General features: G+C 42.8%; 2 protein-coding genes across 3 annotated transcripts in view; one reads left to right on the top strand and one right to left on the bottom strand.

Moving 5' to 3' along the window:
• The window catches only part of arfgap2 (ADP-ribosylation factor GTPase activating protein 2), a 41,294-nt gene extending 37,613 nt beyond the window's left edge, over positions 1 to 3,681 (bottom strand). For both annotated transcript variants that reach the window (XM_061707282.1, XM_061707290.1), the window contains exon 1: positions 3,562 to 3,681. In XM_061707282.1, coding sequence (XP_061563266.1) covers positions 3,562 to 3,633 — 72 coding nt within the window. In that variant the 5' untranslated portion in view covers positions 3,634 to 3,681. The remainder of the gene's footprint in view (positions 1 to 3,561) is intronic.
• Positions 3,682 to 11,214: 7,533 nt separating this feature from the next.
• Positions 11,215 to 25,819, top strand: part of LOC133418534 (uncharacterized) — a 28,642-nt gene continuing 14,037 nt past the window's right edge. The window contains exons 1-7 of the mRNA XM_061707271.1: positions 11,215 to 11,360; positions 13,102 to 13,298; positions 19,685 to 19,822; positions 19,907 to 20,024; positions 23,376 to 23,562; positions 23,800 to 23,941; positions 25,683 to 25,819. The exon at positions 25,683 to 25,819 is cut by the window's right edge and continues 19 nt beyond it. Of these exons, the coding sequence (XP_061563255.1) occupies positions 11,223 to 11,360; positions 13,102 to 13,298; positions 19,685 to 19,822; positions 19,907 to 20,024; positions 23,376 to 23,562; positions 23,800 to 23,941; positions 25,683 to 25,819 (1,057 nt within the window). The 5' untranslated portion in view covers positions 11,215 to 11,222. The remainder of the gene's footprint in view (positions 11,361 to 13,101; positions 13,299 to 19,684; positions 19,823 to 19,906; positions 20,025 to 23,375; positions 23,563 to 23,799; positions 23,942 to 25,682) is intronic.

Genomic DNA, 25,819 nt, shown 5'->3' with positions numbered 1-25,819 from the left:
TTTTCAAACACGATATGGTACCAGACAATATCGTTTATATCGATTTTTTTAATGATTTTGATATAGCTTATTTTGACTTGAATGTTTTATTTGAGATTTGCACAAATGTTTTGTTATTTGCACAACTGTCAACCTCAGTGGAAAAGTCTGCCTGTTACTGTCTACATTGTATTAATTACAGTGTATTTTAATTTAATTGTTATGCAGGAAAGGGATATTTGTTTTATTTTATTCAAGAAGCATTTTTATTCTATATATGCAGGCAGTTTATTTTATTTCATTTGTTTTATACATGTTGATATTGTGCAGACCTCTGTTAATAAAGGAACCTGTGTGACATTTGGCACGAGGCTTTGTATTAAAACTGACTGTTTTTTTAAGGGTTTGATCAGAAAAAAAATAAGCTAACAGAGATGCTAACAGAGATGCTAAAAGAGATGCTATGCTATATTGCTTTGGGGGAAACCCCAATTAAGGCACAGAAAAAATATCGAGATATATATCGAGTATCGCCATTTAGCTAGAAAATATCGAGATATATCTTTTGGTCCATATCGCCCAGCCCTAGTATTTATTAATTTAGGGCAATAAGACGTCCCAAAACCTTTAAGGCCATTCAAATCTCAGAGTTATATCAGATATACATTCAGACGTTTTTACCTATAATTGAAGCAGCTGACGAACAAACCTGAGCTGCTAAAACAGTTGGGACGGCTGGGATTGAGTTATTTCTTATTTTCTGCTTCACTTTTCAGAATCTTAGATTTGTATCAAGGGCTTTTGTCTTGCTGCATTTCCAAAAGAATTAAAAGCAAACAGAAAGCAAACAAGGACACAATACTTTTATCCAAATTGTAGCATCCATTTCTAGAAAATATTTCCCCTTTTTTTTTTTAATGTGTCAAGTTTTAATCCTGGTTTATAATAACTTTAATAACTATAATAACTTTTGAATGTGTTTTATTCTGGTTTTATCAGCTTATTCACCAATTCCTGACTGGGTTAAGTTTTTTTTTCTTCTTTCTTTCTTTTTTCTTCTTCTTTCTTTTTATTTTTTCTTCGCCCAAAAATAAATTAAACATTTTTTCATTTTCTTCTTTTTTTTCTTCACCCCCCAAAAAATAAAGTTTTTTTTTTCTCCATTCTTTTTTTCCCTTCACCAAAAAAAGAAATTACAAGGTTTTTTTTTAATTTTCTTTTTTTTCCACAAATATATACATATACATATATATACATTTTATATATTTTATTTTAACTCTCACAAATTATTTTGGTTAAAATTGCCTTTATTTCTTTTTAGATTGGAGGACCCTGCAGTAGTAAACCCCCGGCTGAAGAACCGTAAGAATGTATATTTAAACCCTTTATTTAGTTATTTCTCTACATGTATATTTAAACCCTTTATTTAGTTATTTCTGTACATGTTTATATAAACCCTTTATTTAGTTATTTATTCAGTTATTTCTGCAGGTTAGATGGATTTTATTTAAACCCTTTATTCAGTTATTTCTGCAGGTTAGATGGATTTTATTTAAACCCTTTATTCAGTTATTTCTGTACATGTATATTTAAACTGTTTATTTAGTTATTCATTTCTCTACATGTTTACATGGAACAGCAGGTTACGTGGTTTTATTTAAACTCTTTATTTAGTTATTTATTTCTGTACATGTTTACATGGATCATATGGAGGATTTTTTGTGCCAAAATTAAATAAATAAATACATCATTAATTAAAATGGGAATTAAATATATAATTAATTGATTAAATGTGTCATTAATTAATTAAAATTAGAATGAAATATGTCATTAATTAAAATACAATTCATTTTAAGTAAAAATATATATTTATTATTTCAGCATTTAATTAATTAATGACACATTTAATTAATGATTTCGTGTTGCTGAATTATGAAATGTAAATGTAAAACTGTCAGTTTCACTCATCAAACTCACACAGTTTTCACACGCAACACAAAATCATTAATTAAATGTGTCATTAATTAATTAAATGCAGTTTTACATTTCATGATTCACATGCAACACGAAATCATTAATTAAATGTGTCATTAATTAATTAAATGCTGAAATAATAAATGTATATTTTTACTTAAAATGAATTGTATTTTAATTAATTAATGACATTTCATTCTAATTTTGATTAATTAATGACACATTTAATTAATTTATGATATATTTCATTCACAATTTAATTAATTAATGATGTATTTATTTATTTAATTTTGGCACAAAAAATCCTCCATAGTATCAGCAGGTTAGATGGATTTATTAAACTCTTTATTTAGTTATTTATTTCTCTACATGTTTACATGGATCAGCAGGTTACGTGGTTTTATTTAAACTCTTTATTTAGTAGATTATTATCACCTGTTAATGGAGTTTTCTCAATCACAAAAAATAAATTAAAGTCTTTTTTCAAAGAATTTTTTTTCTTCTTTCTTTCTTTGTTTCTTTTTCTTTCTTTTTATTTTTTGTTCACCCAAAAATATTTTTTTTTTCATTTTCTTCTTTTTTTTCTTCATCCCCCAAAAAATAAAATGTTTTTTTTCATTCTTTTTTTCCCTTCACCAAAAAAAGAAATTAAAGTTTTTTTTCATTTTCTTTTTTTTCCACAAAAAAGAAATGTATATATATATATATATATATATATACACACACATATATAATTTATATATATATATTTTTTTTTTAACTCTCACAAATTATTTTGGTTAAAATTGCCTTTATTTCTTTTTAGATTGGCTGAAGAACCGTAAGAATGTATATTTAAACTCTTTATTTAGTTATTTCTGTACATGTATATTTAAACTCTTTATTTAGTTAGTTATTTCTCTACATGTTTACATGGATCAGCAGGTTACGTGGTTTTATTTAAACTCTTTATTTAGTTATTTATTTCTCTACATGCATCAGCAGGTTACGTGGTTTTATTTAAACTCTTTATTTAGTTATTTATTTCTCTACATGTTACGTGGTTTTATTTAATCTCTTTATTTAGTTTTTTATTTCTCTACATGTTACGTGGTTTTATTTAAACTCTTTATTCAGTTTTTTATTTCTCTACATGGAACAGCAGGTTAAATAGATTTTATTTAAACTCTTTATTTAGTTATTTATTCAGTTATTTCTCTACATGTTTACCTGTATCAGCAGGTTAGATAGATTTTATTTAGTTATTTAATTCTCTACATGTTTACATGGATCAGCAGGTTACATGGTTTTATTAAAGTCTTTATTTAGTTTTTTATTTCTCTACATGTTACGTGGCTTTTACTGCGGCTAGCGCGGCTAGCGGGGTTAGCTCGGCCTAGCGGGGCTAGTGGATGTGGATAGGAACTGTTAGCCACCTTTAGCCGGGGCTAGCGGGGCTAGTGGATGTGGATAGGAACTGCTAGCCCCGGCTAGCCGCCGTTAGGCGCCGCTAGCCACCGGCGGCTAACCGGCCCCCCTGAGCGCTCCCCGCAGGCTGACGACAGACAGCCACGGCCGGACGGCGTGGAGCCCGCGCGGCCGGACACATGCAGCTGAGTTCGGGGTTACCTTGTTCGTGGGAAGAGACCTTAACCGCTTGAAAATGGTCAGGATCTCCGTCTTATTGGGCTCCGCCGCCATCTTGGATCCCTGACGCTCCCCTGTGTGACGTCAGCACGTCGGTGACTACGTCATGGGAAGAGGGTCAAAGGTCGGGGGCTGATGTAAACAGATGGGGGGGTTAAAAATGAAATCTCCTCATTTCAACAGTGTCTAAAACTACAGAAGAGAATCAGGGCCAGACATATTATATATACATATTTATACATATTTATTATATATACATATTTGTTATTGTGCATTTTGAGAAAAAAGTCGAAATGTGGAGATTATTGTTGAAATACAATATTATTATTATTATTATTATTATTATTATTATTATTATTATTATTATTATTATTATTATTATTATTATTATTATTATTATCATTATTATTATTATTATTATTATTATTATTAGTAGTAGTAGTAGTAGTAGTATTAGTATTAGTATTATTATTATTAGTATTATTATTAGTAGTAGTAGTAGTAGTAGTAGTAGTAGTAGTAGTAGTATTATTATTATTATTAGTATTATTATTATTATTATTATTATTAGTATTATTAGTATTAGTAGTATTATTAGTATTATTATTATATATTATTACAACCATGTTCTTGCCAGGGATCCTGAACAAGAGTCTGTTTCAGTCGTCCAGCCTTGAGGAGATGAAGGTGGTACCAGTACCACCACAGGTACCAGTTTCTCTGCGTCTGCTGGGTTTGGAGATGTTCCGGAGTTTAGAGATGGAGATGATAGAGGGATGATAGAGGGATGATGGAGGGATGATAGAGGGATGATAGAGGGATGATAGAGGGATGACCAGGTCGTAGAGGGAGAGATGATAGAGGGATGATAGAGGGATGATAGAGGGATGATAGAGGGATGACCAGGTCGTAGAGGGAGAGATGATAGAGGGATGATAGAGGGATGATAAAGGGATGATAAAGGGATGATAGAGGGATGATAGAGGGATGATAGAGGGATGATAGAGAGATGATAGAGGGATGATAGAGGGATGATAGAGAGATGATAGAGGGATGATAGAGGGAGAGATGATAGAGGGAGAGATGATAGAGGGATGATAGAGGGATGATAGAGAGATGATAGAGGGATGACCAGGTTGCAGAGGGAGAGAGGGGGCAGTTCTTACGTAGAGCTGCGTGTCGTCGGCATAGCAACGGAAGGATGTGCTGATGACACGACCCGGTGGGAGCAGGTAGGTGATGAAGGACGGGGCCGAGGACCGAGCCCTGTGGGACGCCCTCTTCTGGTTCACTTCACTTTATTCATCAGGGGCCGGATTCACCAATATGTTCTTAAGAACCATCTTAAGAAATGTCTTAAGATCTAAAATTAAGAAGTTCTTAAGAAAGTTCTTAAGTGAAATTCCTCTATATTTTCTTAAGAACCGTCTTAAGAACTGTCATTTCTTACCAATTTCTTATTTTTCCTCCTTAAGAACTTCTTAAAATATGTCATTGCATTGCACGCGCCAACAAACTACATTTATATATAAATATATTATATATAAACAGGTAGTTTGGTCTTAACCGTCAGTCACTCACTAAACATGGAGAAGGAGAAAAAGAGATGCAGGAACTTTTCAAGGTTATGGTGGACGAGATTAATGTGCGAAAAAAATTGCTATTGGGAAAAATTTATAATAATTAACTACCACGCTAACTAACATGCTAAATAACAGTTAACAGGCTCTTTGTGTAATTAATTACAAAGTATATCCTCAAACTATGACCTACTAGTCTAAACTTGTCTAAAATGTGTTGAAAAAGGTGATGTTGGACTATTGGACTAATATGATTATGAATTCATGACATATGTGAGTGGGTGAACATTTCTCTTGGGCCAGTAAAGGGCCGAAGCCAAGCCAAAGTTTATGCTGCATGACTCCAGACCAGATAACAGACTCCATGGGGTTTACGACACCTGGGAGGGGGGTCAGGCGCAGTATAGCCCCCACAAACCCAGCAGGGTTCCCGCCAGACCTGGAGGAACAAAGGAAAAGACAACGCAAAGGGACCAGGAACAGACTCCCTGGGGTGACGACACCAAGGGGGGTTCAGACTCGGTGGAGCCCCCGGAAGCGAACCCTGAAGGGGGGGACTGTCCCTCTCAGTAAAACCGCCCCAAGCCCAAAAGCGGGAAGCACCCAATCACTTGCCAGGGGCTGGTGACATCACGCAGCCCGCGGAACTCAAAAGCTCCCTTCCTGCCCAGTGCTCACGCTCTCCCTCAGCCAGCGGACCGGACAAGACGTGCCTGCCGACCGAGGCAGCCACGGCCGCATCTACCCATTTATTCCTGAGCGCTGCGACGAGACGGGGGGGGGAGCCGCTTCGAGCCTGGAGTGTCCGGCGGAGCGTAAGACCCGTTACCACGGAGCGCACTGCGCTCCCAAGTTTCTCTCTTTTCTAATTTCTCTCTCCGCTCTAAGTTCTCTCCCGAGGAGGGCCTGATCCTCCGGTCAGCCTGCCAGCTCAGCCCGAGGAGCACCCAGCCACCTGTGTCCGTGAGGCCCATGCGCTCAGGAGCCCGGACGGGAGCCCGCAAGTCCGACGAGTGGACTGGATCCCCGCGCGCACCGAGACGCCGTGATAGGCTCCGTTGACCAGGGCGGGATCGCCCGGCTGCTGCACCCCTGTCTTTTTATTTCTTCAGAGTCGAAGGAGAAGAGAGAGAGACGAGAGACTGCTTGGACTGAAAGCCGAGAGGAACGAGGCCGCATCGGACTGGAACCCCGACAGAACCCGCTCCAGATGCAGAATCCAGAGGAGACGTGAGGCTGTGTTTGGGCGATCAGTCAGTTAGAACGGTGTAAAGCTGAACTTATGTTTAATGAGATTACTGTATGCGTATTACTGTACGTTATCATTATTGTGTTCTTTACCATCTTTATTATTATTACATTTGATTCTCTTCTTTTCATTCCATGCATTTAACGTTTATGTTTCATTTTATTGATTGTTGTTTTTCTTGTTAGTTAATGGTTTTGTAATAAGGTAGTTTCTGCCATCAGGTTTATTTGGGTGTTGCGTTTATCATCTTTTGACACCCGTATGTAAATAAATTCTGATTGATTTCTTTATGAGTGGTTGTGTTATTTCATGCAAGATTTGGTCACAAATTGATTTGTTTAAGCAGAGCCTAGTGTTCGGATATCACGCCTTCACTGTTATTCTGTAAGATTTGCTGTTCTGCAGGATAATTCAAATCATAATGAGACTGATTTTCTGCTGTTAGTTATCGAATCCCACCGGAAGTAAGGCCCCGGCGGTGGTGCCCCTACGAGAATTATCATTTTTGATAATACAATTTGATAAATAGTCAACTTTATTAATTATTAATAATTCTTTAATAGAATTATCATTAGCCTTGATAACTGGACAGCCAAGCTACCTATGAGTTGCACAACAGTGATGTAAGAGTCTTATTATTATTACCTTTTAAACATTCAGCACATTCATCACACAGCCTCGTTCAGACATGAAAACAGACATGGAATAAACTTCCAGAAAATCTTATTTCCACCAGTGTCAGAGTTGAAGCTTCAAGAGGAAACTAAGAAAGGAAGTTCAGAAGAAACCGGTTGTTTTAGATTGTGTCTAATGGTTTTAGCTTATTGATTTAATTGAGTTAGGTGTTATATAAATAAACATATTTTTTTGTTCTGTATTTAATCTCAATTCTTATTATTTTATTTTGCTGAAGTTTTGTGACGTTTCCGGTTATTTTCACTATTTTTAAATGTTTCTTCTATTGAAATACATTTTTTTTGGTTTTTGTATTTGCCTCATTTAGTATGCACTTATTTATATTTAGTTGTACTTGAATTTATCTTTAATCTGTTTTTGGTTGTTATTTGTTATTTTTCGTTTTTTTCATTTTCGTTTTTTTCATTTAGGAAAATTTATTTTCTTTTTTTCATTGTTTTCTGCTTATTATTATCTTTAGTTTTTATTTGTTTTTGTTTTTTGTCTTGTTTTTCTTTTTAGTTGTTGTTCTTTGTTCTTGTTATCTACTTTGTTTTATTCTGTTTAACTAACATTTTATATTGTACTTTTTTTTTTTTTAAGATTTTTTTGGGCTCCAGTGGCCCTTTATTGAGATGCAGACTGGAAAGGGGTAGAGAGAGAGAACAGGGGAGACACGCAGCAAAGGTGCGCGGGCTGGATTTGAACCCGCGACCGCTGCAGGAGGACTGTAGCCTCAGTATATGAGCCGCCGCTTAACCCACTGCACCACCGAGCGGCCCGGCATTTTATGTTGCACTTTAAAAGTTTTATAGAAATGTATATTTGTACTGTTGGACCCCAGGAAGAATAGTGGCTGCTGAGGCAGCAACTAATGGGGATCTGAAATAAATAAATAAATAAAACATACATGATGCAGCAGAGAAAAACTTTCACAGCCCACAGAACACAAGGAGGGGGAAACTACCGATCAGCATAAATAGTTTTAAATACATTCCAACAACTCAGGTGGCAGCAGGACCAGGTTCTAAACCACAGTTAGCTCCTCTTCTCTGCAGCGTTCACAGCCTTAATGGAGAAAGAGAGGCACAAAGGAACATTTAGATCTATTTTTGTAGCAGGCGGAACAGTTCTGTTATATATTCTTAGTTAAGAGGATCGTCCCTGCGAAGGGACTTTTTCTTAAGCACCTGAGAATTAAACATTTGGTCCGGACTGCTGAACTTCACCCCAGCAACTTTAGAAGCAACGCGCACAAGCATATCGCAATTCACATCAAATTTGAGCATATTATCAATTATAGTGCCGAGATATTTGTAACTGGTCTCTAGTTCAACTGGCTGGTTGTGAAGAATCACTACACTGAGGAACTGGGGATTAACGTCTAAAATCAATGCTCTTTTGTTTTAGAAACTTTAATTTGAAGGAAGGCTTCATTACACCTGGATATAAAATCATCAAATACCTGACTGGCTGACGATGAGTCATGAGTTCTTGAGTCGTCCTCGAGGCCTGACCCTCCTCTTCTCTTACTCCAACTAACAAGTTGGTATGGAGGCGATGCCAGCTCCGAAAGCAGTGGAGGAAGGCAAGCCAGGAAGAGAAAGAGGGCCTGAAACCACTGTGGGAGGAGGTGAAGACGAGCCTCTCCAACCTGAGGAGGGCAGAACGGATCCGCCAGCGCAGGAGGAGGAAGGAGAAGGAGATGAGCAACTTCTTCAAGAACCGCTTCAAGCACGCAAAACAGCTGCTAGAGGACAAGAGGAGCGGGAAACTGGAGATAGAAAAGTCAGTGCTCGAACAGCATATAAGGGAGCAATACAGCAACCCAGCAAAAGCCATCCCGCTGGGATCCCCCGGTTATGTTCCTCGTCCTGACCCTCCAGTCATCCCTTTCAACACGGCTCCCCCCAAACCCAGCGAGTTAGCAGAGGTGGTGCAGAAGGCAAGAGCAGCCTCAGCCCCGGGCCCCAACGGCGTACCGTACAAGCTGGGCAAGTACTGCCCGGGGGTTCAGAGAGTGCTGTGGAAACTTGTGAAACTGGCGTGGGAAAAGGGCATCATCCCTTCAGAGTGGCAGAGAGCTGTCTCAGTCTTTATCCCGAAAGAGCAGAACTCTAAATCCTTCGGCCAATTCAGGAGCATCGCACTACTGAATGTTGAAGGGAAGATCTTCTTTTCCGTCATGGCCAAGAGGCTGACCAGCTACCTCACAAGCAACAGCTACGTTGACACCAGCTGCCAGAAGGCTGGCACCCCAGGATTCCCAGGGTGCGTGGAGCACTCAGCTGTGATTTGGGAGCAAATCCAGAGGGCAAAGAGAGAGAAGAGCGACCTGCATGTCGTGTGGCTGGACCTCGCCAACGCATATGGGTCCGTCCCGCACCAACTGATCGACTTGGAGTTCTTCCACACCCCCAAATGCATCCAACACCTGGTGGCCAAGTATTTTGCAGATCTACAGGTGTGCTGTGCCCATCAGGACTTCACCACAGGCTGGCAACAGCTTGAAGTGGGCATAGCAATGGGATGTTCTATCTCTCCCATCCTGTTCATCGCAGCCTTCGAGGTCATCCTCATTGGGGCAAGGAAGATGGTCGGAGGAGAGAACCTGCCATCCGGTCGGAGGCTACCACCACTGAGAGGCTTTATGGACGACGTCACCTCCGTACTCCAGACAGCAGCATGCACAACGAGACTGCTGAAGAGGATGGATGAGCTTGTAGGCTGGGCGAGGATGAAAATCAAACCGTCCAAGTCACGAAGCCTCTCTCTAAGGAAAGGGGTCGAAACGACCACACCATCTTCACTGCAGGGGGAGAGGAGATCCTGTTGCTGTCTAAACAACCCTCCGTAGCCTTGGCAGATCATACACAGCAGAGCTCTCGGACAAGCAGATGGGGGAGGCCGTGAGGAAGAGCTCGCAGACGGCCTGGCCAGGATCCATCGGAGCCAGATCCTGGGCAAGTATAAGGTGTGGTGCTACCAGCACATCCTCTACCACCGGGTGATGTGGCCGCTGAAGCTGAGGGCCACGATATGCCCGGTAGAGGTGGGGTGCAGGGGTTTCATTGGCTCCTCAACCTCCCGTCTGCTGCGAGACCTGGGGTGCACAGGAGCCGGCCATCGCAGAGCAGCAAAGGAGCTGGCAGAGGAGGCCGAGGAAGGCAGCTTCTGGCTGTGGATACGGAGGAAGAGGAGTTGGGGGGGGCAAGTAACACCTAGGGCGTCAGTGGGGGTGGCAGGGAGAAATCCCAGCCATCGCTCTGCCACCGGTCGATGTCCTGGGGTTAAAGGAGCGAAACATCAATGGCCGGTGGTCCCAGCTGATGACACAAAGTTAGCCCACGAAGTTGGTTCATTTCCAAAAGGCACCGGAGGAGGTCAGGCTGAAATGCCCGGCAGGAAGAACACCTATCCCGTATTTCCAATCTGACTTCACGTATCCTCACTAGATCCATCCATCCTCTACTCCCTCCAACCTCATCATCCCTCTCTCAACTTAAACTACGGCTGTTTATTCAGAGGGTCATGATGCAGAAGATCTGCTGATTTCAGAACCAGATCTACTGATTTCAGAACCAGATCTACTGATTTCAGAAGCAGATCTACTGATTTCAGAACCATCTGCTGATTTCAGAACCAGATCTACTGATTTCAGAACCAGATCTACTGATTTCAGAACCATCTGCTGATTTCAGAACCACATCTACTGATTTCAGAACCAGATCTACTGATTTCAGAACCATCTGCTGATTTCAGAACCACATCTGCTGATTTCAGAACCATCTGCTGATTTCAGAGCCACATCTGCTGAATCAAACCAAAGTAAAACTCCTCAGGTTCATGTCGTCCATGAAGGAATAAATGAACGTAAAACGGGACGTGTTTCTTATCTGTGTTGTTTTACAAACACGATCTTAAGGAGGGAGATAATCTCAGATAAGAGGAAGACGTGAACAGTAATTGCTTCTGTTCAGGATTAATAGTTGCAGGCGGGCGTGATCTGGTCGGACCCGTCGGGCGACTGCTGGAGGAGGAGGAGGAGGAGGAGGAGGAGGAGGAGGAGGCAGCTCTTCCTCCTCCCTATAAAGCCGCAGCAGCAGCTCGGCGTGTCCAGGTTTCTGAGAGACACCACGATGGAGACGTCTGTCCTGCTGACGTCTGTCCTGCTGCTGGCCCTACCGGCCCCCGGATCGGCCCTCGGACCGGCCCCCGGTTTCCACGGCGACAGCATCAGCTTCATGACCCCCCGGAGGTCGGACGGCTCCTTCCAGGTACAGAACCAGGACCGGGACCAGGACCGGGACCGGGTCTCTGCAGCATCACAGATCTGAGCTTTATCTTTTATCTTTTATCTTGAGCGTATTTCAGGTTCAGCTGAAACTTTGACACATAGCCAGAATGTGCAGATGTTTGTCGTGTTCGTCAGCGTCCGTCAGCAGACCGGTACTTCCCGTCACAGTCATGACTTCAGCTCACAAAAGCTTCAGGAATTTGTTTTCAACTCAAGAATTTCCCAAAAACATGATTCAAAACCTAAAACTGCATTAGGAGTAAGATCGTATATCATTTAAAACTGATCTGAAACGATTAAAGTATTTAGTAAAATATTACAACTCTTCTGAAATAGTTAACCTTTTCAGATGAGTTTTAATATTTTACTTGATACTTCAACCGTTTCAGGAGTTTTAATATTCAATAATAATAATATTCAATTGTATTTATAGAGCTCTTTTAAAAGATCTCAAAGACGCTTCACAGACACGAAGATAAAACGTCGAGATCAAGAAAATTTAAAAACTGAAAACCACAGGATAAAAAAGATAAGAGATAAAAGATAAGATAATGAATTTGACCTGATACTTTAACCGTTTCAGATGAATTTTAATATTTTAATTTATACTGTAACTTTTTCAGATGAGTTTTAATATTTTAATTGATAGTATCAAGTATGAAGTATCAAGTAAAATATAAAAACTCATCTGAAACAGTTAAAGTATCAGGTGAAATATTAATGTGTGATTTGTTTTTTATCCTTTATCTTATCTTTTATCTCTTATCTTTTTTATCCTGTGGTTTTTAATTTGTAATTTTCTTGATCTCGCCGTTTTATCTTTGTGTCTGTGAAGCGTCTTTGAGATCTTTTAAAAGCGCTCTATAAATACAATGTATTATTAGGGCCCGAGCACTGACAGTGCAAAGTTCCTATTGTATCTGTAGAAATTTTTATTCTGGTTCTCGTTTTTATTTTTATTTTTCTTCCGACTAAATGAGGTCCTTTTTTCCCCCTAAACGTGCCCCAAAAGTCACCAAATTTTGCACCAAGCCAGTCCTGGTGATAAATGTGATATTTCATTGTTTGCATTAATGGGCGTGGCCTAACGGCTCAACAGCGCCCCCTAGAAAACTTTGTTCCTCAAGCCCCACAATACGGTTTGACGTACATGCACGAAAATCGGTACACACTTGTATCATGTCGCAACTTAAAGAAAAGTCTCTTGGAGCCATGGCCCAAACCCAACAGGAAGTCGGACATTTTGAACATTTTGAATTAATCGCGTAATTTTGGAGCAATTCATGCCGTTTCTTCAGCAGTTAATACGGCCCGAACCGTAACGTGGACCCAGGTGTGTTATACATCAAAATGTGCGTCTCCATCCTGCGACACCACGCATTACTTTTCTCTTTCAAAAGCGTTACCGTGGCGACGCTAGACGCCAAAACGCGCACCCCCCCTTCATCTGATTGGTCCATATTTGATAGTTCTCCAAAAGTCACCAAATTTTGCACCAATCCAGGCCTGGTGATAAATTTGATATTTCCTGGTTTGCATTAATGGGCGTGGCCTAACGGCTCAACAGCGCCCCCTAGAATACTATTCTCTGCTTTAACTTTTGAATGGTTTGACATAGGAAGTCGTGGGTGGTGTCGTTTCTGATATGCTTATGGGGGGCGTTGGCCCGTTCATCGCTGCTTGCAGCTTTAATTATTATTATTATTATTATTACTCCTCAGGTGACCTTCCACCGCCGGCTGAACGGCCGCGGCGACTGCCAGAACCAGTCGAGCTTCAGCTGCGACGGCGGCGCCTGCACCGGGTTCCAGGAGTCACCTGTCCAGGTGACGGAGCTGGACGGGTCGGGGAGGTGGTGCCAGTCGGAGAGACGGAACACCGTCACGGTGTCCCCCAACGACACCACGCTGGTCCTCAGGTGAGTCTGGATACCGGGAAATGTCCAGTTCTGGGGGGCACCGGCGGTCCGTGGACTTCACGTCCATCCGTTTTTTTTTTTGAAATGACAAAATAAAAATAGAGAAATAATCCAAAATAATCCGTTTCCCATCTTTTGTTTTGAAAATAAAAAACGGAAAACGGATCGTTATCCATTAACCGTTTTCCGATTTCATTGATGTGTTTGAAAATTGAAATTGGGAATTAAAACAGTGAGTGGAAAACTCTTTTCTCTATTTCCTATTTGTTTCCAACGGGGGGGGCAGTATGTTAGAGTTCAGTTCATGTTATTGATTATTGATTGGACGCTGCAGCTGAACGGACTGTCACAACATGCAGTTTCATGACGGAGTGAAGACAGATTACAGATTAAACTCATGTTTCACTGCAGTGATGTTGTGACAGTCCGTTCAGCTGCAGCGTCCAAAAAAAAGCTGCGTCCAATCAATAACATAAACTGAACACTAACATACTGCTCCCCCGTTGGAAACGAATAGGAAATAGAGAAAAGAGTTTTCCACTCACTGTTTTAATTCCCAATTTCGATTTTCAAACACATCAATGAAATCGGAAAACGGATAATGGATAACGATCCGTTTTCCGTTTTTTATTATCAAAACAAAAGATGGGAAACGGATTATTTTGGATTATTTCTCTATTTTTATTTTGTCATTTCAAAACAAAAAACGGATGGCCGTGAAGTCCACGGACCGCCGGCCCTTCAGGTCCAGTTCTGGGGGCCGGGGCCCCGGTCAAACCTGCAGGAAGCTGAAACGATCCGTTGTGGCCCCCCCTCAATAATAATAATAATAATAATAATTAAAGCTGCAGCAGCGATGAACGTCCCTCCACCCTTGTGCACGTTCAGGCTGCAGTGGAAGCTTGTATGACTTGATGTAGATTCTTCAGAACTGGACATTTAGCGGATGAAACCACCCCCGACTCTCTATACCAAAACCATTCAAAAGTTATGGCAGATAAAAGTATTCTAGGGGGCGCTGTTGAGCCGTTAGGCCACGCCCATTAATGCAAACCATGAAATATCAAATTTATCGCCAAGTCTGGCTTGCATGCAAAATTTGGTGACTTTTGGAGAACTATCAAATATGGACCAATCAGATGAAGGGGGGGCGCACTTTTTGGCGTCTAGCGTCGCCACGGTAACACTTTTGAAAGAGAAAAGTAAGGCGCGTCGTCGCAGGATGGAGACGCACATTTTGATGTATAACACACCTGGGTGCACATTACGGTTCGGGCTGAATTTACGGCCAAAGAAATGGCATAAATTGCGCCAAAATTAGAATCAGAATCAGAATCAGAAAGGGGGTTTATTGCCAAGTTTGTTAACACACACAAGGAATTTGTTGTGGTGATTGGTGCAATACAGTAAAAATAAAAATAAAAATATAAAAGCAAACAAATATATGGAGATAAAATAAGAGATAGAATAAATTAAATGTATAACAGAAATAAACAGAAATGTACAATATGAGGATTAAAAAGTGCCAGATATGAATCTTTACAAAAAGTGACGTAGGATGACAGATGATAGATAAAATGTATAAACAGAAATTAACAATATAGACAGAAATGTACAATATGGGTTTTTTAAAGTGTCGGATGTGAGTCTGTACAAATTACACGATTAATTGAAAATGGCCGACTTCCTGTTGGGTTTCGGCCATGGCGCCAAGAGACTTTTCTTTAAGTCGTGACATGATACAGGTGTGTACCGATTTTCGTGCATGTACTTCAAACCGTATTGTGGGGCTTGAGACACAAAGTTTTCTAGGGGGCGCTGTTGAGCCGTTAGGCCACGCCCATTAATGCAAACCATTAAATATCACATTTATCACCAGGCCTGGATTGGTGCAAAATTTGGTGACTTATTTCCCTTGGTAATCCCACAGCAGGGAAATTCCACTTCTGTAGCCGGTAGCTCGGCTGCCACTCCCAGAAGGGAGGAGGTGCCAGGTGTCGGTGGTTTCGCTGTTGTTGTTGTTGTTGTTGCGGCAGCAGCTTTTATGCAACACGGACGCGGGAAGTGGACGAGCTGTCAATCAGCGGGAAGGTGTGTGTCCTGCGGCGGAGACGGCAGCGTCGTCTGCGTAGACCGGTTACGACTCTAACCACATCTTAGAGGCCAAAGATTCCCATGACCTGTTCATGAGGTCGTGAGATCTGAGGGGTCACGGCCAGTACTGGAGTTTTAAAATAAAATCAGGGGGATGGTGGATTTGATCATATGGGGACAGATAATTTGTGCTGATTACAAATAATATAATATATTACAAATAATAGCACTGACCAAAACACCTGCAGAAATACTGCAGGAATGACATAGCAGCAGTTAAATGCAGCCTTCTGTAAGCTTTAAATATCCACTGGGCTTACATCAAATACATCAAAACAATAAAAGACACTTTGATGACCGCAGGCCAGCACGCAGCTCCCGAAGCTCCGGCCCAATCAGCAAGTCCCAGGTTGGGGTGCAGGGTCAGGGAAAGACTTGTGCTCCGTAATGCAAGCTACAAGCCACCCACGGCCACCTGCAGGTTCCGGTGTCCGGCAAAGGATGCTTGTCCATTCACAATTTTGATTTTCAAACACATCAATTAAATCGGATAACGGATAATGGATAACGTCCATTTTCCGTTTTTTATTATCAAAACAAAAGATGGGGAACGGATTATTTCTCTATTTTTATTTTGTAATTTCAAAACAAAAAACGGATGGCCGTGAAATACACGGACCCTGAGGGGTCACATGACCTGTTCCTGAGGTCGTGAGACCTCTGGGGTCACATGACCTGTTCCTGAGGTCGTGAGACCTGTGGATCTTCGGCTTGTAGACGAAGATCCACATGAACAGAAACAGCTTGTGGGAGTTTTCATGCTAAAGCTCCCCAGGAGCGTTTCCACGTCTGTAGCAGCGACGGCGTCTCCTGCCTCCAATTATCTCAGGCGTGGCCGGATTCCTGACCGGCGGCGCGTTCTTTAAAGCTGCCGCTGCAGAAACACCGTCATTATCTGTGGTTTGGGGAGTAAATAGTCTCATCTAACACGCCCGTCGCTGCCGAACAAAGAGTTGAGACGAGGACGTTAACTCGCTTCACTTTCTCTTCAGCGCTGGTTCCAGGGCGGGGCCTCAGGACACCTGTGGTACCTTTGGTTGGGGGCGGGGCCTCAGGATACCTGTACCTTTGGTTGGGGGCGGGGCCTCAGGATACCTGTACCTTTGGTTGGGGGCGGGGCCTCAGGACACCTGTACCTTTGGTTGGGGGCGGGGCCTCAGGATACCTGTACCTTTGGTTGGGGGCGGGGCCTCAGGATACCTGTACCTTTGGTTGGGGGCGGGGCCTCAGGATACCTGTACCTTTGGTTGGGGGCGGGGCCTCAGGACACCTGTACCAAAGGTACCTGTGGTACCTTTGGTTGGGGGCGGGGCCTCAGGATACCTGTACCTTTGGTTGGGGGCGGGGCCTCAGGATACCTGTCGTACAGGGCCGCCGCAAGGGGTGTGTGAACCGTGCGACCGCACGGGGCCTTGCGCTATGGGCCGTTTTTTTTTTCAATATTTTTTTTTTCGTTTTTTTTTCGTTTTTTTCCTTATAAATATCAACAGTCATGTTCCATTACAGACCTAAATGTGTACTAGTTTGTGCATATCAATAAATATATGTGTCTGTTGTTCAACACAACTGATCAGACCAAGCGCAGACACAAGCTGCTCTGATCCAGACGGTGGAGTTGGAACAAACTGTCACACAATGTGGAGAGAACGAGACAGATTCAGGAAATTTCCATCAGGGGATGAAAAAAGAAAAAAACTAAAGAAAATGGAAGAGTTTAATGCCTCTCTGAAAGGCTCGTTTGATAAATTTGTTACAAAAATCACCGATCCGACCGGGTCTCAAGCAGCCGTGGGGCCCCGCGTCCACGCAAGAGATGATGACCACTGGTATGCGGTGAACACTTTTAGGATAGGGAGGCGTTTCATTCGTACTTCTCACCTAAAAATATTGAAATGAACTGAATTTGAACTAGTTCAAAATGAAAATGGTGAACTATGAACGTGAACAGTTCATTTTTAAACTGTGTGAACTGAACTTTGAACTAGTTCATGAGAAGTAGGAACTTGCACAACACTGCCCTCAGGACACCTGTGGTACCTTTGACCCTCAGGATACCTGTGGTACCTTTGGTGACCCTGTCATTACCTCCTCCATAAACTCGCTTCATCCTTTCATTACCACCATTTCTCTTTGTAATGAGCTTGAACCCGGTTTGAACCCCAAACAACAAAGATTCAGGTCTGAGTCCATTGCTACAGCCAGGTTTCTGTCCCGTTGGTGGTTTTTAGGTGTTTAGATTGAAGCTCTGTGGTGAACGGAAATCGCTTCTCTTTGGCTCCAAAGACAATGACCTCAGTTTAGTTTTTGTTTAGCAGGAGAAAGTTGTCGCTCATCCAGTCATGAATCTCCTTAATGCATTTACCAAGAGCCTGTACAGGGACTTGGTCTCCTGGTGACACTAACATATACCTGCGTGTCGTCTGCATACGCAAAGCTGCCCGTCGCGTCGACGATGGCTGCCTGGGAAACGTCCACGTTCCAATGTCTTTTTTTTTTTTTTCTCCTCTTTCTTTTATTTCTTACAGGCACGCTCATGACTTAGCATGCCAATGCGGCTTGTAATCTTCGGTCACAGTGACGACACTTGAATGCTCCTAGGCTCCCGTCAGCAGTGGCCTCCCTTTGCGCATGACGACGTGCACGTTTAAGTGCGTTGTTTTGCTGCCTCAGATCGTCCAACTTTTTAAGGCCAGCATTTGTGGTTTTGCTCCAAAGCCTCGAGTTGCCATGTGTCTGGTGAGATGTCACATTGCTTAAGAGTGCTCTTTAGCGTATCTTTCCATCGTAGGAGTGGGCGACCGACAGATCTTTTTCCTTTAGCAAGCTCTCCAAAGAGTACTTGTTTCGGGAGTCGGTTTTCAGGCAAACGAGCGATGTGTCCTGCCCACCTTGGTTGTATCTTGGAGGGAATGATCTCAATATCCATGGTATTGGCTCGAGTCAGAACTTCATCGTTAGTCACTCTCTGATGGTATGAGATGCGAAGGATTGCTCGTAGATGGCGTTGTTGGAGGCAGCAGAGACGTGTGATGTGACGACGGTGTAGTGTCCACGTTTCGGCACCATAAAGAAGGGCTGACAACACAACAGCTTTATATACAGAGATTTTTGTGTCCACTTTGATGTCATGTGATGACCACAGGCATTTCCATAGCCTGCCGAATGATGCACTTGCACAATGAAAACGGTTTTCAAGCTCTGCATAGCGGTGGTAATTCAATTTTTTATTTATATAGCGTCTAATACAACAGAGTTGTCTCTAGACTTTCCAGAGACCCACACCCAGAACATAAACCCCCGAGCAGTTATTACATAAACAATGGCAGGTAAAAACTCCCCTAGTGGGAGAAAAACCTTAAGCCAAACAGTGGCAAGGAAAAACTCCCCTTTAGGAGGGAAGAAACCTTGAGCAAGACCAGGCTCATAAGGGGGGACCCTCCTGCCGAGGGCCAGACTGGTGGGTCAGGGACGGCAGCAGCACAGCAGGCAGGTGGAAGCAGCAGCGGGATGACCGGGGGTGGGGACCGCAGGCCAGCACGCAGCTCCCGAAGCTCCGGCCCAATCAGCAAGTCCCAGGTTGGGGTGCAGGGTCAGGGAAAGACTTGTGCTCCGTAATGCAAGCTACAAGCCACCCACGACCACCTGCAGGACAAAAGAGAGAAAAGGGAGGAGAAGGGGGGGCCAGCAACGGGATGACCAGGGGTGGGGACCGCAGGCCAGCACGCAGCTCCCGAAGCTCCGGCCCGATCAGCAAGTCCCAGGTTGGGGTGCAGGGTCGGGGAAGGGTTGAAGGGAAAGGATCAGGGAAAGACTTGTGCTCCGTAATGCAAGCTACAAGCCACCCACGACCACCTGCAGGTTCCGGTGTCCGGCAAAGGATGCTGCAACATGGACAAAAGAGAGAAAAGGGAGGAGAAGGGGGGGCCAGCACAAGAAACTACAGGAGCGACTCTGACACACTAAAGTTTACACTACCTAGAGATTTACCAACACCAGCTAGAGGTTTACTAAACACTAACTATAGGCTTTACTAAACAGAAAGGTTTTAAGTTTAGTTTTAAAGGTGGAGGTGGTGTCAGCCCCCTTAACCCAGATTGGAAGTTGGTTCCATAGTAATGGTGCCTGATAGCAGAACGTAGTTTATACCAAGAGCCTGTACAGGGACTCGGTCTCCTGCTGACGTTGTAATACAGGTATATCATCATATATCCACATCTCTTCCTTCAACTCAGGTCGTCGGGCTGCTGCTGGCTCAGCAACCTTGAGAACGCCAACAACTGGACGAGCCGCGCCGAGCTGGACCTGGGAACCCGGTCCGACTCCCGCTCCGTCAACAGATGTCCCGTCACCGCGACCGTGGCGTCGCTGCGGTACGAAGCCGTTCCCTCCCGGTTAAACATAATAATAATCTGCTAAATACAGGATAACGTCTGAACCCCGTGGTTGTCCTGCAGGGTCCCCCAGAACTGCTTCACCAAGGTCGATCTTCTGGCACACGACCCCGACGGAGATACGGTGAAATGCCGCTTCGCTGCCGACGCTGCAGTTCCTGCAAACTTCTCTCTGGATGAGGTAATAATCTGCTGCACAAACTTCTCTCTGGATGAGGTAATAATCTGCTGTACAAACTTCTCTCTGGATGAGGTAATAATTCTCTCTGGATGAGGTAATAATCTGCTGTACAAACTTCTCTCTGGATGAGGTAATAATCTGCTGTACAAACTTCTCTCTGGATGAGGTAATAATCTGCTGTCCAGAACCGTTTGTCGGTGATGTTGTAATATATATCTGGGTGTCGTCTGCATAGCTACGGTAGTTTATACCAAGAGCCTGTACAGGCCTCGGCCTCCTGGTGACGTTGTAAAACAGTAATCCCTCGTTTTTCGAAAGGGTTTCGTTCCAAAAAGAACCTGTGAGAGGTGAAATCTGCGAAGTAGCAACCTTTTTTGTTTTACAATTATTATACAAGGCTTCAAATTGCAGAGATCAGCCCCACCGTGACCCAATTAATTGGATTTGGACAGTGTTGGGTGTAACGCGGTACAAAGTAACGCGTTACTGTAACGAGATTATATTCGCCAGTAACGCAGTAATGTAACGCGTTACAGTTGTAATTTGGGTAATCCCGTTATAGTTACTATAAGACGAAAAAAAATACGTTACTTTAGTTACTTTAAGCTTTTCAGCTACATGTAGAACGGGAGAACAGAAAAGAAAATCAAACTTGCCTTTCATGCGTCTTCACGCGTTGCGCAACACTTGTCTAACTTAAGGCTGATTTATGATCCGCGTTAAATCAACGCAGAACTTACGGCGTAAATTCTGCGTTGGTGTAACGCAGAACCATAAATCAGCCTTTAACGTGATCTTACGGGATTTTACGGGATCTTACGGGACTTCTGGTGCTGATCTGGGACCTGCAGTAATAAAGTTCCAACTACAGGACTGTCTCAGAAAATTAGAATATTGTGATAAAGTTCTTTATTTTCTGTAATGCAATTAAAAAAACTGTCATAAATGTCATCCATTCTGGATTCATTACAAATCAACTGAAATATTTCAAGCCTTTTATTATTTTAATATTGCTGATTATGGTTTACAGTTTAAGATTAAGATTCCCAGAATATTCTAATTTTTGAGATAGGATATTTGAGTTTTCTTAAACTGTAAGCCATGATCAGCAATATTAAAATATTAAAAGGCTTGGAATATTTCAGTTGATTTGTAATGAATCCAGAATGGATGACATCTTTGTTTTTTTAATTGCATTACAGAAAATCACAATATTCTAATTTTCTGAGACAGTCCTGTATATGTTGTTCATTGGCAATCGAGTTGTGGTGCAGCTCAGGTGATATTGCGGAGTAATCCAAAAGTAATGTAACTAGTAATGTAACTAGTTACTTTCAGCAACCAGTAACTAAGTAGTGTAAGGGATTACTTTTTTAAAAAGTAACTAGTAATATGTAATGGATTACTTTTTTTGAGTGACTACCCCAACACTGGATTTGAACGGGAGAAAATTAAAAATACAATAAGTCCAGTAGGACAGATTGTGACTGGCGTGTATTTCCCTGCTCTTCTGAGCCGCTGATCCCGACTCTGTAGCGTCTTTTTCTCCTAAAGCCTCTAAAGGTGCAGGTGAGGTTTTTTACCAGAGAATAACATAGTTATGGGTCGTTGTTGTCGCTCTTTTCTCTTCTTATAACCAGACACCATGGATTATATCTGAGACTGTAATGAACGATTCATCAAAGGTTCTTGAGCTGCTGCTGAAGCTCATTGGCCGTTCTCAGCTTGTTGCTAAGCAACCAACGTTATTGACACAGGAAGTGAGGAAGCGGGGAGACTGGTTAGCCAATCAGAATGCAGAGCACGATACGAGACGTGAAAGGTGAAGCGCGTTACAGCGAGGGATTACTGATAAACCTGGGTGTCGTCTGCATAGTGGTGGTAACTGTATAGAGGGTCTGCATTGACGTCACTTCCCCACTGGCCTTTTTCCCCCTAAACGTGCCCCAAAAGTCACCAAATTCTGCACCAAGCCAGGCCTGGTGATAAATGTGATATTTAATGGTTTGCATTAATGGGCGTGGCCTAACGGCTCAACAGCGCCCCCTAGAAAACTTTGTTCCTCAAGCCCCACAATACGGTTTGACGTACATGCACGAAAATCGGAACACACCTGTATCATGTCACAACTTAAGTCTCTTGGAGCCATGGCCCAAACCCAACAGGAAGTCGGACATTTTGAATTATCAATCAATCAATCAATCATTTTATTTATTTCAAACCAACAAAACCACAACTCTCGTACTACAAAACAAGAACAGAAAGTTACAGGACGCCATTGAACAGAACAAACACCAATACCAACAACAGACACTAGAACAAAACAAAACAAACACTGTTTAAAAGGGGACGGCAGAAGCAGCTTATTAATTTCCATCCCCCGCCAACACACATATAACAAAGACAACCACAACACAAAGTTACTCCCTTAACCCCTCTTCCCCTCAATCATTTCATTTATTTACATCAGTTTATCTCCTCTTTCCTTTTATACATTTCAAAGATGCTTTTCTGTACTTACTTTTAAATTGACTGACACTTTGACTAAGTTTAATTCCATCTTCTAAGCTGTTCCAACAGAAACACACATACTTTTAAGTGTTGATCTTACACTTTGTTGTTGCAATTTAAGATTTCCTCAGTCATACCTTTAACAACCTTCCCTGTCATGAAATAATTAATCGTGTAATTTTGGCGCAAATTATACCATTTCTTCAGCAGTTAATACGGCCCGAACCGTAACGTGCACCCAGGTGTGTTATACATCAAAATGTGCGTCTCTATCCTGCGACTACACGCATTACTTTTCTCTTTCAAAAGTGTTACCGTGGCGACGCTAGACGCCAAAAAGCGTGCCCACCCTTCATCTGATTGGTCCATATTTGATAGTTCTCCAAAAGTCACCAAATTCTGCACCAAGCCAGGCCTGGCGATAAATGTGATATTTCATGGTTTGCATTAATGGGCGTGGCCTAACGGCTCAACAGCGCCCCCTAGAATACTTTTATCTGCCATAACTTTTGAATGGTTTGACATAGAGAGTCGTGGGTGGTGTCATGGGACTCGGGATTGAGTACTTGACCATAATTGGTGAAAATTAGTCCCGCCCCTTCTTCTGATTGGTTGTCCCTTTTTTCTGCTATATCTTTTGAATAGTTTAACATAGGAAGTCGTGGGTGGTGTCATGTCTGATATGCTTATGGGTGACGGTGGCCGTGAGTGCGAGGGCCCGTTCATCCGTTCATCGCTGCTCGCAGCTTTAATTTATTTAGTAGTTTTACTCTTCAGTCTGATTTAATGAATATCAATAAATAGATAAATAAACTGATCATGTGACCTGTTTCCTGCTAGCGCACGTGCACGCTGACGAGGGCGGGGCCGGTCCAGGAGGGCGTGCACGTGTTCGTGCTGACGCTGCAGGATTTCCCCACCGGAAACATCACGCTGACGTACCCGGGCGGCGCGTCGGTGGTCCGAGACCCGGCCGACCCCGAGGAGCCGCCGCTCTGCACCGTCACGCTGCACTTCTCCCTGGAGGGTGAGTGGCCTGGACCTGGACCTGGACCTGGACCTGGCCCTGGTCCTGGACCTGCAGGTCTGGATCTGGACCCTAGTGGTCTGTAGAGGACCTGCAGGTCTGGATCTGGACCCTAGTGGTCTGTAGAGGACCTGCAGGTCTGGATCTGGACCCTAGTGGTCTGTAGAGGACCTGCAGGTCTGGATCTGGACCTGCAGGTCTGGTTCTGACCTGGTTCTGGTTCTGGTCTCGTTGCAGTTCTTCCCCAGATCCCCCAGTGTGAACCGGGTCAGGTTCTCCCCATGTTCCTGTCCAGGACTCCGTCCCAGGGATCGGTTCTTCACGCCACCATGGGGGAGCCGTTCCAGCTGGAGGTCCAGGCCCAGGCCCGGCAGAGCAGGTACTGGGGGGTGCACCGGGTCCAGGTCTGGACCAGGACCAGGTCCAGGCCCAGGCCCGGCAGAGCAGGTACTGGGGGGTGCACCGGGTCCAGGTCTGGACCGGGTCTGGGTCCTAACCCTAACCCAAAACAGAGCGTATATATAATATAATAATATAATACCGTATTTTCTGCACTATAAGACCTACCTAAAACCTAAAAGCCTTTAATTTTCTCAAAAACAGGCAGTGCGTCTTATATATGGTCATTACGGTAATTTCTGTTACTGTAGTCAGGGGGATTGTGGGTAATGTTTTTTTTTTTTTAACAAACTTTATTCAACATTTCAAAAGTACAAAATTTCTTTGAGGAAACATTAGTTTGCAACTGAAACATAAGTTCACAACACACCAGCGAATATGTAAATCTATACATTTTTTTCCAAGATAATCTTCTAGATTAAATAAATAATAAATAAATAAAATAAAATAAAATAAAATAAAATAAAATAATCACAAAATAAAATAATCACAGGGGTTGACATTTCAACAAAAGTGTTTAAGCGTAGCAAAATTTGTAAATTAAAGAGCAAGAGACTTTAAAGGTATTGTGACATAATTTTTAACACTATTAAAAGTCTTGGCCAATATCCCTCAAATGTGTCTAAAAAGGTGTAACAAGAAAAACTTCACTCCAGTACTCCATTCCTGGCTTTTTATGACGGTGTTTTTTTGCGCCGTGAAAAACGCTTCCTTTTCCCCCTTTCCTGTCAATCATTGCCCCGCTCCTCCTCCAAACCTCCTCCAACCCAACTGCTACCCACTTCTGCCGTCTCCACACACACGCGCGCACACCGAACCACAAACACCCACACACACAGCCCAGACAGGGCGACTACAGCCCGGGGATGAAGTCCGTGACCAGAGGACTGGAAGGCAGCACCGTAGCTCCCCGCAAGCCATACGCTAACAGCGGCGTCGGAGAGTTAAGCCGGGAGCGACAGGCGAAGCATGCACGGAAAAGCAGCAGGGCGAAGCAGTCCACAGAACCAAACAATCACAAAAATAAAGGCATGCGAAGCAGCAGTGTCCCCTTATCTTAAGTCCAGTCAGTGGCCGCGGGTCTTCTTAGCAGTTGTCCTCCGGTGATGAGAACAGAGGGGGCTCTAAACAGCTCCGTGTTAAGCCTCATTTATGGTTCCGCGTTAAATCGACGCAGAGCCTACGCCGTAGGGTTCAGCGTACGGTGCGCGTCGCTGCGTAACCCTACGCCGTAGGCTCTGCGTCGGTGTAACGCGGAACCATAAATCAGCCTTTATGGTGCGCTGGAGAGGAGAGGAGACAGGGAGCTGGGTGGAGGGGGCGGTGATTTAGCGGAAAGTTCATTTTCTTGGGTGTAATTGATGTCAAGACACCCAACAAAACACAAAAAATCAAGAAAAATGTGTTTTTCCTGTCACAATACCTTTAACATGGTTTCATATAAATCATGTATAGACTGATTTTCTTTTGAAAGTACCTTTATAGATGTTATATCATTTTTTATTTAGTTTTTAAAACATACTATGGAGGATGTATGTATGTATGTATGTATGTATACCGTATGTATGTATATATATATATATATATATATATATATATATATATATATATATATATATATATATATATATATATATATATATATATATATATATATATATGTATATGTATATATGTATATGAATCTGTTCTGACCCGTTCTGACCCGTTCTCTCCCCCAGCATCCAGATCTTCCAGGTCTCTGGTCCGGCCAACACGACCCGGGTGGAGACGGTTGGAACCATGGGCACTAGGACCCTGAGGCTGACCTGGACCCCTGGACCCGGTGACCTGTACCGGCAGGTACCGGTCTGCTTCA

Source organism: Cololabis saira, chromosome 2, assembly GCF_033807715.1.
Source record: "Cololabis saira isolate AMF1-May2022 chromosome 2, fColSai1.1, whole genome shotgun sequence".
NCBI lineage: Eukaryota > Metazoa > Chordata > Actinopteri > Beloniformes > Belonidae > Cololabis > Cololabis saira.
Note: the sequence above shows the minus strand (reverse complement) of the source record. Positions and strands in the feature narration are given on the sequence as shown.